At 35.7% G+C, this 13,714-nt stretch overlaps 1 protein-coding gene across 5 annotated transcripts in view; it reads right to left on the bottom strand.

Moving 5' to 3' along the window:
* ERBB4 (erb-b2 receptor tyrosine kinase 4) overlaps positions 1–13,714 on the bottom strand; it is a 1,170,744-nt gene that overhangs the window by 743,428 nt on the left and 413,602 nt on the right. For all 5 annotated transcript variants that reach the window (XM_050751368.1, XM_050751370.1, XM_050751367.1 and 2 more), the window contains exon 2: positions 296–447. In XM_050751368.1, the coding sequence (XP_050607325.1) occupies positions 296–447 (152 nt within the window). The remainder of the gene's footprint in view (positions 1–295; positions 448–13,714) is intronic.

Below are 13,714 nucleotides of genomic sequence, written 5' to 3'. Positions count from 1 at the left end.
TTCACAGCTTGTCAGAAAAAGATTTGCTAGATGTCATGTACTACATGGTGACAGAATCTTTTATCAATCTTAGGGCAACAGCAACTGCTTTAAACTCGGGAGCGTCAGTCATTATGGCTTTCTTACTCTTGTTCTTTTCCTGGGTGTGTTTCGCTATCTCTTATCTTTTGCCTAGAGTCACAGTGCCTGCCAGCCAGAAGAGCACACCTTCCAGGTATCAGCACGCAGGTCTGCCTGTATGCATCATGACACCACTGTCCACTCACAAAGAAGAGAAAGAAAGCCAAAGCTTTACCCGCAGGAAGGAGAGGTCTCGGTTGTGCTCAATGCTGGTTATCTCCAGGTTGCCCATGACAACCTCACAGTTTTCATAGTACTTGCGCAAGGCTCGGTACTGCTGTTCCAGGTCAGAGAGAGAGCTCAGTTTATTCTCCGTTCCTGCACACACTGCAAAGACAAGAAGATAAACATGAAATTATATAACCTTTATATGATATGCACAATAATATCTTCCTCAAAACTCTCTATTCCACAAGTCTATCCCAGTTCTCTGAATATAAATATTTTGATTGTCATTAAGAGGCATAGACCCACACACTGATAAATATTTTCACTTTTAAATTCCCAGATTACATGTGCTAATCACAGAGAGCAGGAAGGCGTACACTCCACAGAAATACATAGCAAGGAGATAAACTTAATCCCATTTGTTATGACCATATAAAGCAAGTAAATACATTTACTTTTATTTAAACATTGTTCTTTTAGGACATACAATTTACTGTTTTCTAATTGAGTAATCCTACAAATGTAAATAAATCAAAATCAAAAGATAGTGAAAGTAACAGTTATATTAAAAACATAGTTGTTGTATAAGCTGTTCCAGCTGAGTAAATTTTTTACTAAATAAACTTGCACCTACAAGACCTCAAACATGCTTTATTATTATTTTTTTTAACTTTTATTTTAAGTTTAGGGGTACATGTGCAGGCTTGTTTACATAGGTAAACCTGTGGCATGGGGGTTATTCATATAGATTATTTCATCACCTAGTTATTAATCCTAGAACTCATTAGTTATTTTTCCTGATCCTCTCCTTCCTCCCATCTTCCATTCTCCAATAGGCCCCAGGGTATGTTTTTCTCCTCTGTGTGTCCATGTGTTCTCATCATTTAGCTCCCACTTATAAGTGAGAATTTTCAGTATTTGGTTTTCTGTTCCTGCTTTAGTTTGCTAAGGATAATAGCTTCTAGCTCCATTCGTGTCTCTCCAAAGGACATGATTTCATTCTTTTTCACGGTTGCATAGTATTCTGTGGTATATACGTACCAGATTTTCTTTATCCAGTCTACTATAGATGGGTATTTAGGTTGATTCCATGTCTTTTCTATTGGGAATAGTGCTGCAATACACGTGCATATGTGCAATACACTGCAATACACTGAGCATACACGTGCATATGTCTTTATAATAAAATGATTTATATTCCTTTAGGTATATGCCCAGTAATGGGATTGATAGGTTGAATGGTCTTTCTGTCTTTAGGTCTAAATTGAAATATTTGTAAACATATACTACAAACAAGATATGTAAAAAATACAATTTTTATTGTTATCAACTGGAATATCACTGTATATATTCATGAGTTTCTGAGGTATAATGGACTGATAACAAATAATCCGTCTGCCAGGTTCTATTCCTATGTGAGCACATAAGTTTACACAAATTTTTTTGTTTTATTTTGTTTTTGTTTGTGTTTTAATTTTGTGGCTGGGCATGGTGGTTCACACCTGTAATACCAGCACTTTGGGAGGCTGAGGCAGGTGGATTACCTGAGGTCAGGAGTTCCCAACCTAGCCAACATGGAGAAACCCTGTCTCTATTAAAAATACAAAAATTAGCTAGGCATGGTGGCTCATGCCTGTAATCCCAGCTATTTGGGAGGCTGAGGCAGGAGAATCACTTGAATCTGGGAGGTGGAGGTTGCAGTGAGCCGAGATCATGCCACTGCACTCTAGCCTGGGCAACAGAGTGAGACTCTGTCTCAAAAAAAAAAAAAATTGTGTGTGACTTCCAGAAGCCAGACTTTTTGATACTATTCTTATGGTTTATATACCTTCCAGAGCATTATCTTCACCACTCAATGTACTGACTCTAATCTTAAGTAGACTAAAAATATATATTATAAATCCATTAACAATGGTATGTAAAGTTAAAGAAAATGGTTTGGAAATGAATCTTCTTCAGATAAGTTACATAAGATATGCTGAATTTAAGGCAAGATACAAAGTGGAGACTGCAAACACACTAGGAACACGGCTTAGTAATGTATTATATATGGTAACATATTACCTTATATATTACAATATATATAAGGTAACATATTACTTATATAATATATATAAGGTTTATATTACCTCATATAATATATATATATAAGACTCATGTCTTATATACACAGAAGTAAAAAAGATGTCATGATGTCTGATGTTATTTTCAAAGGGATGAATTCCTGTAGAGGAAGGAAAACATCTAGATGGGTATAGCCTGATAATTAAGACCACCTTAAATCCTGTTTTTGCCTATGAGCACATCAAAAATCTTAATCCAAAAATCTTGAAAAATAGTATATGTCAGTAACCATAGTGGAAATTCATTATAAAAACAAAGCCCAAACTTTTAAAGTCTGGATTTCTAAAGTTCCCCAAACAGTGTATTCTCTTGAAGTACTCTGTTACCAGCTAAATTGTGTGTCCCTAAAAGATAAGTTGAAGTCCTAATTCCCATTACCTAGAATGTGACCTTATTTGGAAATAGGGTCTTCCTAGATGTAAATCAAATTAAGATGAGGTCATTTGGGTGTTCCCTAATTCAACATAATGATAATAAAGCTTGTTCAACCTGAAGCTATTAGGCCACATGCAGCCCAGGATGGCTTTGAATGCGACCCAACACAAATTCATAAACTTTCTTAAAACATTATATTTTTTGCCGGGCTAAGTGGCTCATGCCTGTAATCCCAGTACTTTGGGAGGCCGAGGCAGGCGGATCACAAGGTCAGGAGATCGAGACCATCTTGGCCAACACGGAGAAACTCCGTCTCTACTAAAAATACAAAAAATTAGCCAGGCGTGGTGGCGGGCACCTGTAGTCCCAGCTACTCAGGAGGCTGAGGCAGGAGAATGGTGTGAACCCGGGAGGTGGAGTTTGCAGTGAGCTAAGATCACGCCACTGCACTCCAGCCTGGGCGACAGAGCAAGACTCCGTCTCATAAATAAATACATATTTTTTAAAAACCCACATTATATTTTTTTGAAGCAGCTATGGTTAGTGTTAGCGTATTTACGTGCAACCCAAGACAATTCTTTTTTCAATGTGGACCAGGGAAGCTCAAGGTTGGACAGCCCTACTATAAGAAGAGGAAAATACCATGTGCACACAAAGACAATCAGGGAAGAAAGCCCTGTGACCAGAAAGGCAAAGGGTAGAGCCATATAAGTATAAGCCAAGGAATGCCAAAGATTGATGGCCACCACCAGAAGTTAGGGAGTGGCAAGGAAGAATTCTACCTGGAGTTTCAGAGGGAGAATGAGCCTGCTGTCACCTTGGTTTTGAATTTCTAACCTCCGGAACAGTGAGAGAATAAATCGCTATTGTTTTAAGCCACCTACTCTGTGGTATGTTGTTAGAGTAGCACTAAAACAATCTTTAGACTATTTGTCTCTAAACCCCACATTAAATAAATGTTAAAAAATCACTTCCTCTCTCTCCAGGGTCCTATCAGCTTATAACCTCCATGCTACTCTTCCATTGCTCCCTCCAAGCCCCTTATACATCATGCTGGAATTCATTTATTGCCTTTGATAATGCAGATTTTGTAGAGTGATACGGATGGATGCTATGGTAAAGACCTCTAAAATCTTTAATATCCATTTTCCTCTTCCTTCATTGTAATAGACTTCACAATTTTTAGCTGGACACGTGGTCACCCCAAATAAAGATTATATTTCTCTCCTTCCCTTAGAGGTAAGTTTGGCCAATGGATTAAGTTCTGACATGTTGCCATGACACCTTCCCAGAACTTGATTTCAAACATGGTTGAAGCCTGAGTTTGCCTGGTTGCTTCATAATTTCTTCCAGCTTGATGCCAGAAATGCAGATGTCATGGCTAAAACATGAGCCATCATCTTGGACCATAAGAATGAGTGATACATCTTAGAGATGGCTGAGAACTGAGCTAAAAGGAAGTAGGATTTTCAAGCAATAGATATTTTACATTATCATATTATCAATATCATCAAGATGATGATGAATATTGGCCCCACCTGCTAAAATGTTACATACAGAAAGGATTAAATTCTAGTTGTGTTATATGCTTTTGACTTTGAGTAATTTTAACTATTGTGCTTGGTTTGACTGAATTTGCTAACTATATAATGAAATTACAAAATCATTCCTAATCATAACAACATTTTATTGGCTCTGTGGAATGTTCTCTTATTATTAAAACAAGCACCCAAGAAATGATATTCAACATAAGCAGGAGAATAAGAAAAATTGATTGATGTGCATATTCCTTATAAACCAAGATCAAAGTCCAAGATATTTTTCATTATATATTAAAGGTCCTTTTGGAAAAACCTTAATCCATGATCTTTATTTTATTGCTCCCAGTAAATTTATACAAAATCTTTATAAACTTATGACTGCTGAGAAACAGTATTATTATATAAGTTTATGAAATATACATTTTAATTATTTCAAATTCCAATGAGGATGAACATATTTTAATACAACTAATTATGGGGGTAATATAAGCATCCATTAATAAATTTGCTGCACCATTTCTAAAGTATATCCAATAACACATTACAACCTATGTATAATTTATGTTGTATAGTTTCTCTCAATTGGAAATAATACTCATACTTTAATATTAATATAAAAAATCAACATGTAATAATCTAAATGAAAATGTTTTCAAAATATTTGGTGTATTCTGACCTTTTCTATAGAAGCATAAACAACCTTTGAGAGATGCATCTATTACTATAACTGCAATACCTAGGTAGTTTTACACAATTCCCATTCTACATATATAAAAAGGTATACAATATTAGACTCAATATAATATTATACAATATTACTTGAATCTGGATAGTTATAAATTCATGATAAGTTCTCACTGTTGATATTCATTTAAATATTTGTATAGTATAAATACTTAGGATTTTGTTTAAACTTCTTATAATGAACATATGCTACCCTACATTGAAATAATTCATTTAATTGATACCAGAACAATCATAACTCATACTCAGAAAATGGACCTCAACTAAAAAAAATTGCTATTGCTCAATAAATGATCAGGTAAGTTTTGTATATACCTTCTTAAAATGGAAAATTTGAATAAATATGTTTAGAAATATTTTTTGACAAAAAAAGATGCTCCAAAAAACAGAAAATTAGATTATTCACAATACTCTATTTGCTAAACATTCTAGTCTTTGCAGTTTTTTTACTACGTGCTGTTCAATTTAGTAGATATTTTTGTCTCAGTGATGCTTTCATTTATGTTTGATTCAAAGTATCTAGAATCCACAGTATATTCATCATAAATTTTATCTTGAAAGACACACTTGGCGTGGCGGCTGGTTCAGATAGGTTCATAGAAATCATTTGTAGTTGTCTTTGTGGAGCCTCCACTGAGTAACTCACAACTTTCATTTGTCAATTGATTTTACAATCAAGCAATGTATGCAAGACAATGCTTAAACCATCAAGTTTCATCGATTTCACAAAGCTGTTTATCAAAACACAATTGAAAAATTGTCTTCAGCAGTCAAAACAAGTTTAACAAAATTCAGCCCCCTTTGTCAATACTATTATAAAGTCCTTAAACCGTAAGCCTACAAGAGTTCAAGCATCAAAAATCCAAAATGTACATGTGCTCCCTAAAATTTTCATTCCAAATGTAACTCTAGGAGTAAAGCTATACGTGAGGTCCCAATAAAATCCTCAATTATTCTATTTAGTATTGATTCTGTTACAAATGTAGCTATACCTACAAACACAGGCTTTTTCTTTTTTTTTTTTTTTTTTTTTTTTTTTTTGAGACGGAGTCTCGCTCTGTCGCCCAGGCTGGAGTGCAGTGGCGCGATCTCGGCTCACTGCAAGCTCCGCCTCCCGGGTTCACGCCATTCTCCTGCCTCAGCCTCCCGAGTAGCTGGGACTACAGGCGCCCACAACCGCGCCCGGCTAATTTTTTGTATTTTTAGTAGAGACGGGGTTTCACCGTGGTCTCGATCTCCTGACCTTGTGATCCGCGCGCCTCGGCCTCCCAAAGTGCTGGGATTACAGGCGTGAGCCACCGCGCCCGGCCTTTATTTTTTCTTAAGATTTATATCCAACAGTGTGTGAACCATATAATCCTCATTTGGTAAAAAATTAAAAAGTTGGTAGCAACATAAAAAGGTTGGTTAATACTGTATTAATTTAATTCATTGGGAAAATATATTAAAAATAAAATAAAGACAACTTAACAATATCTATATTAAAACTGAAAATTAATTATTGCCTCCAAGCTTGTTCTGGCTATGAAACCAGCACTCTATTTGCTTACAAAGAAAAGATGATGGGAATAAAAAAAAAAAAAAAAGAGAGAGAATTACCTAACTTGCAAATGTCTATTGCAAAATATCAGTTTATCAATTAAGAAATTAAGAAATGAATAATTATTTATTTAGCATCTACTCTTCTCCCAATATCATGAAAAAATAATTACTGATAAAAACTTCCAAGTTGTTTCGTAAGGGCTTCTGTAGTTTCACAAGGCACATAGCAAGGAAAGCAGTGAGCAGTATATTTAAGTAATGTATATATTGTGTGTGCATAATTCAGAGGCTTCCTACATAAAATATGGTAACTTGATAAAAAATTCTTTTCCTGACTTAACACCAATAAGTACTTTCCTTTTCAGAAATGTTAATAAATGCGCTTTGGATTAATGTATATTGTTGGGCATTAAAAAACCTAGCATTGTAGTAAACGTCAAAATAAAAAATATTAAAGACCACATAAGAAGCAGCATCTATATTCAGTGACTATTAACGAATGCTGTTATAGTTATGCAGAGATGGCAAGTTTTGTTATGTCTATGTTCAAAATACATCCCCAAGTGGGTCCAAACTTGTCACTTCCACTGCTATAGTCATTTAATCCAAAACACTGCTATCTCTTCCCTGGACTTACACAGCAGCCTCCTAACTAATGTCCAGGATTTCCTATTTGCCCCCATTAATTCATTATCAACCTAGAGAACAGAATAATATTTTTTAAAATATAAATCATTCATGTCACTAAAAACACCCTTTGGCTTCTCATTAAACTTACTGTAAAATCCAAATTCTTTATCATAGCTTGTAAGAATCTGTATTCGTATTTTCTCAAATGTCATTCTCTCAGAAAAGCCTTCTCTGACCACCCTATTTAAATAGGTACCAGGTTTCCAAACATTGTACTCTACCAGGAGACACAACAGTTATTCCATTGAATTGGAAGTGACTGCCGTGCAGCCACTTTGGGCTCCTCATTCCTCTGAATCAACAGGCAAAGAAGGGAATTGCTAAGCTGGCTGGGATAATTGTTCCTGACTACTAAGGATAGTAGCAGATTCTACCAATATTACTACTCCACAGTGGAGGTAATAAGGAAGAGTATGTCTCTAATACAGGACATTCCTCTAGGCGTCTCTTAGTATTACCATGTGCAGTGATGAAATTCAATGGAAAACTACAACTACCCAATCAAAGCAGGACTAGTATGGTCCAAGGTATTTTGGAATGAATGTTTGGGTCACCTCAACAGGTAAAGCACCATAAACAACTGAGGTGCTGCTGGAGGCAAAGGGAATATGAAATGGGTAGTAGAGAAAAGTAGTTATAAATACCAGCTATGATCATGTGACCACTGACAGAAATGAGTACGTAATTGCCATAACTATTTATTCCTTATTGTGTTATGAATACATTTTGTGTGTGGGTGTGTCTATTTCTTTTCCTCTCTTATTTCCTTATCATGAAACATAAGATGTATTATTTTATGTCATAATATTTAAATATTGTTAATTTTACACCATGGTATTTAAGTTACAGGATATCAAGGAGAAAAGCAAACATCAAAAAATACTTCATCTTCTCTTCTGGGGACAAAGTTAGTGCATTTTGGGTTGTAGGCATAATAGTTGTACCATGTTAGATGAAATCATTACCTTTTATTGTCTTTATTTGGAGACTAAGTACAGATGAAGGAGATGCATATGGGTGCTATGCTGACAAGGGGTGGGCTTGTGATGGTTAATTTTATCTGTCACTTGATTGGGCCACAGGATGCCCAGAATGCTGGCTAAACATTATTTCTGAGTGTATCCATAAGGGCGTTTTCAGAAAAGACTAGCATTGAATTGGTGTACTGAGTAGAGCACATGACCCTCCCCAGTGTGGGTGAGTATTATCCAATCTGTTGCAGGCATGGATAGAATAAAAAGGCAGAGGAAAATGGAATTTTCTCTCTGCCTGACTGCTTGAACTGAGACATAGATCTCCAGTCCTTGGCACTTTTGGTTCTTAAGCCTTCATATCCAAACTGGTATCTATACCATTGGCACTCTAACTCTCAGGTCTTTAAACTATACCACTAGGTTTTTGGGCTCTCTAGCTTGCAGAGGGCAGATTGTGAGACTTCTCAGCCTCCATAATTGTGTGAGCCAAGACTATATAGTACATTTTAAATAAATCTGTGTTTGTGTGTGTGCTATGTATAGCACATATATGTGTGTATATATTCTCGTGTATATATGCTATCTGTGCATTCCGTGGCCCAGACAAATTGACATAAAAAATTAATTATCATAAGCCCATCCCTTGTTAACTTGGCACACATACACAACTTCTTAATCTCTACTTAATCTCCAAATAAAGAAAATAACCGGTCGTACTTCCACCTAACATGATATAACTATTGTGCTTACAACCCAAAATGCACTATCTCTTTCCTTGGGGGAGAAGGTAAAGTCCTTTCTTCGTGTTTGCTCTTTTTGATATCCAGTAACTTAAATATTTTTGGTCCTGTTTCTCTGGGGAACCCTGAGAAATGCATTCATGTTTATCCTTTCTCCATACAGAGGCCAGAATGGTTTTTTCAAAAATGTGAATTGTTCACGTCACTCCCCTACTGAGAACACCCCTTGGCTTCTAACTGCACTGACTATAAAATCCAAAGTTCTTATAGCCTATAAGAACTTGTATTTAATAATTTGCTCAAATGTCACCTTTTCAAAACAGCCTTTTCTGACCACCTTATCTAAAATAGACATCAGGTTCCCAGACATTGTGTTCTGCTTTCTTTTCATTTTGGTGGGTTTTTTTTTGGTTTGTTTTTGTTTAGTTTTGCTATGTGAATTTACACTGTATATCTGCATGTTTAACTTTTTATTATATGTCTCCACATTAGAATGCAAGCCTCATAAGAGATAGGCCCTTTGTCTGCTCAGCACCTTGGAAAGCAGGCATATAGCAGATGCTCAGTAAACAACAGTAAACAGGCATAGATGTTCAGTAAACATTTGTTAAATAAATATATGGACTTCAGAGACACTGAGAACTAGAATAATAAAAAAAAAAAGGTAAAGAATATATATAAAGGAAGGCCAGGTGTGGTGGCTCGCGCCTGAAATCCCAACACTTTTGGAGGCTGAGGCCAGAGGATTGCTTGAGGTCAGGATACCAGCCGAGGCAACAAGGTGACACCCTTTCCCTACAAAAAACTTCTAACAAATTAAGAAAATAAAAGAGAACTAGAATGGAGCCAGAATCAAACACGGGTTCCTCCACCTTTAATAACTGAATGAACTTGAGCAAATCACTTCATCACTTTGAGTCTTGGTTTCACTATCTACAAAGTAAGGTTTTGTGCTGAGTGTTATTCGTAAATCCCGCTTAATTGTTATGAACGCATTTCTAGGATAAGTTTTTTCAATTGATGGGTAGTACTCATTCCTGTCTTTTATCTAACCCTCATGGAAATGCTTCCCTTAACTCAGTCTACATTTCATCATGTTTTGTATTCTAGAATTCTACTTTTACTTCAAAACTAGGGATTTATTTCAGACTTGGATATTGCAATTTATCATACACTTTTTCACAGTTTTGAGACTGTTTTTAAATTTTATTAGGGCAAATTATTGATAAATTGCAATTATTAAACCATCCTTATATTCTTGAATGAATCATATACAATGACCATGCATTACTCTGTTAGTATACTCCTGGATTTTATTGCTTTTATTCATTTCTACTGGTATCTTTTAATATAAAAAATATGTATCAATGTTTTAAAATATCTTTATCAGATGTGATTAGGGCCAAACAACTTTAAAAATGGAAACAAATTTATATTTCAGAAATTTCATATTCTACATAATTACATGTATTAAAGAAAAAAGCTATTAATTTTTCATTACATAAAACTAGAAATAAAATATTTTTCAGTGTAAAAATTGGTATCCCTTTAAAAAAAAAAATCCTATTATGTATTATCTGAATCTTTACCTTCCACCACCGTTTTATTGACTCCCAAAGTGATAAAACATAAGAGACTGCTGCAATTAACTAAACACTTTTTTTCTTTCTTTTTTTCTTTTTTTTTTGAGACGGAATCTTGCTCTGTCACCCAGGCTGGAGCGCAGTGGCGTGATCTAGGCTCACTGCAAGCCTCGCCTCCCGGGTTCACACCATTCTCTGGCCTCAGCCTCCCAAGTAGCTGGGACTATAGGCGTCTTCCACCACGCCTGGCTAATTTGTTTTGTACTTTTAGTAGAGACGGGGCTTCACCGTGTTAGCCAGGATGGTCTCGATGTCCTGACCTTGTGATCCGCCCGCCTTGGACTTCCAAAGTGCTGGGATTACCCAGCACTTAGGCGTGAGCCACCGTGCCCGACCTACTAAACACTTTCTAAACAATCCGTGAACCAAATGAAAAGAACCTTTGGCATTGTAGACGTTTACTAATAGATTTGCACCTGTGGAAGACAAAGGTAAATCAATATATTATGTATACACCTATCTGCTCCTCTATCTAAAATTGAATTGATCTGTACTTTACATCTTTTGTTGACTTACAATAGTCTTTAAGTGCAGCTACTATATAGTGTGAGGGAAAATAACCTCATAACTGAAAACTAAAAAACCTGATATATATCAAAATTATAAATGATTGTCTTCTATGAATAACATGATTTTTGAGTAGTCTGCCTTGATCTAGTCTTCCCAATATAAACATTTATCTTTGTAAATTTTTATACTTTGTATTTCAAAGATGAGCTTGGTAAAATTTAAACATGGCAAATGATTTTTAATGCATCATATCAAATATCAACTAACATAACTGCAGATATATATATTCTTATTCTTTATTGTTTTCCTGTCTTCAAATATTTTTTCTTAATTTTTATTTCACAACATTTCTATGTTGAAAATAGAAAAAATAGAAAGGCTTTATGGATTTAGAAATTACATTCCTGTTATCTATACATACTTGGATGAAATAATAAGATCACAGAAATACAATTGTCAGAAATGTAATATTCCCTTTACCACATTTTGCCACTATTCTCTGCCTGCCCTCTTTATCCCTCCCTCATACGAAGTCCTTCTTATTTACTTTGTAGTATTTCATTTTCTGTGAAAATGTTAGGTCCTTAACTTTAATGTAGGTACTGGACTTGACAAGCAATTAAAACAAACAATTTCCACTCATCAAGGCTTGCCAAATTAGTCATCTGCCATCTGCCCCATCATCTGGCTCTCCTTGAGGTCTTGCTGTGAATCTGGATGCACTTTCTCAGATTAAGAGGGACAGTGCAAACCTCCAAGCTGGTAAAATGCCAGTGGGAGCTAAGTATGTAAACATTAGCAAACATCTTTCTTCCCTAGATTATCATGCCTTCAACCATCCCCTCGTGTCTAATAAAAACCAGCCTGATTGTGATGCCTTATCACTGTGAGACCTTTGCCATTCACTGTAATTAAAGTGGCAGTGTGTGGGATATTTTTCCTGTTAGAAAAATTTACAAGAAGGAATTAGACTAGATGTTCCTAATATGATGCTATGCTCACATATCGAGGTTTATTTCTTAAGCATTGATAAAGATGTACACAATAAGAAATGGACTGTGGCCTTTCTCTTGCATTGGTTTCAGAGTGAGACTTCCTTTTCCATTCCTTTCATCAGCTAATGTTTACTTGACTAATCATATGCAATAGGCACTTTCTAGGGTAGATATTCAATCAACTTACACTAGTAATGGGCAAAATTGAGAAATACCAAGAGTGAAACATTGTACTATTGTCACCCCATTCTTGTTTTTAAGGTCTGTCTTCCTTCAAAGCATTCTCCAACCCAGGGCTACTCTTGGGCAATAGGTACCTTTGTGCAAATGCACTAGGGTGGCACTCTTTTAAGTGGAACAAACTCCATGAAAGGCACATGACCTGGACATCACAATATGCACTGCATTTTATCCCCATCTGTTCCCTAGTACATGAGTATGTGTGCAGTGATGAGCTTGCATAATTGTAAACAGAGGCTCTGGTTCACTCTACTGTTTCGAGTTATCCGTCCAAACTTGCTCATACAGGGTAAAGTTGTGTCCAAATTAATGACCCTTTTAAAATTAAAAGAAAAGTCTGTGAATGTTAGACTTGGGGTGAGAAGGAGGAGTGTGGCAAACAACATTTTTGACTGACAGTCTTTACTGTTATCTTCAGATGATTTACATATAAAGCCTAATCCAAGATCACCTTCTAACAAAGTTTTCTGGGATGTTTTAAAACCCAATTCATAGTCACATTATTCTCTTGGATAAAAAAGAAAAAACACCCACCTGATACTAATATAGACTAGATTATAAAACATATTATTATTATTTATTTTAAATTGTTTTTTTGTACCCAAACTCTATTATTCAGAAACTAGATTCTATAATCTCCAGTGAGTTGATCTCTCTAAAACATTTAGATGAGTAGTGAGTTGTTATTTTTACAACATAATCATACTTGCAAGTACAGTCACAATCAACTTTCCTTTTTTTAACTTTTATTTTAAGTTCCAGGGCATATATGCAGGTTTTTTACATAGGTAAACTTGTGTCATGGGGGTTTGTTGTACAGATTATTTCATCATCCAGGTTTTAAGCTTAGTGCACATTAGTTATTTTTTCTGATCCTCTCTTTCCTCCCACTCTCACCCACCGATAGGCCCCAGTGTGCACTGTTCCCCTCTGTGTGTCCATGTGTTCTCATCATTTTGCTGCCACTTATACGTGAGAACATACAGTACTTGGTTTTCTGTTCCTGTGTTAGTATGCTAGGGATAACGGTCTCCAGCTCCATCCACGTCTCTGCCAAGGACATGATCTTGTTCTTTTTTGTAGCTGCATAGCATTCCATTGTGTACATGTATTTTTTCTTTGTGCAGTCTATTATTAATGGGCATTTAGGTTGATTCCATGTATTTGCTATTGTGAACAGCACTGCAGTGAACATACACGAGCATGTGTCTTTATACCAGAATGACTTACATTCCTCTGGGCATATACCCAGTAATGCGATTGCTGGATCAAATGGCATTTCGGTTTTAGGTCTTTGAGGAATCAACA

This window comes from Macaca thibetana, chromosome 12 (assembly GCF_024542745.1).
Source record: "Macaca thibetana thibetana isolate TM-01 chromosome 12, ASM2454274v1, whole genome shotgun sequence".
NCBI lineage: Eukaryota > Metazoa > Chordata > Mammalia > Primates > Cercopithecidae > Macaca > Macaca thibetana.
The sequence above is the reverse complement of the archived record's forward strand: the minus strand, read 5'-3'. Positions and strand labels throughout refer to the sequence as shown.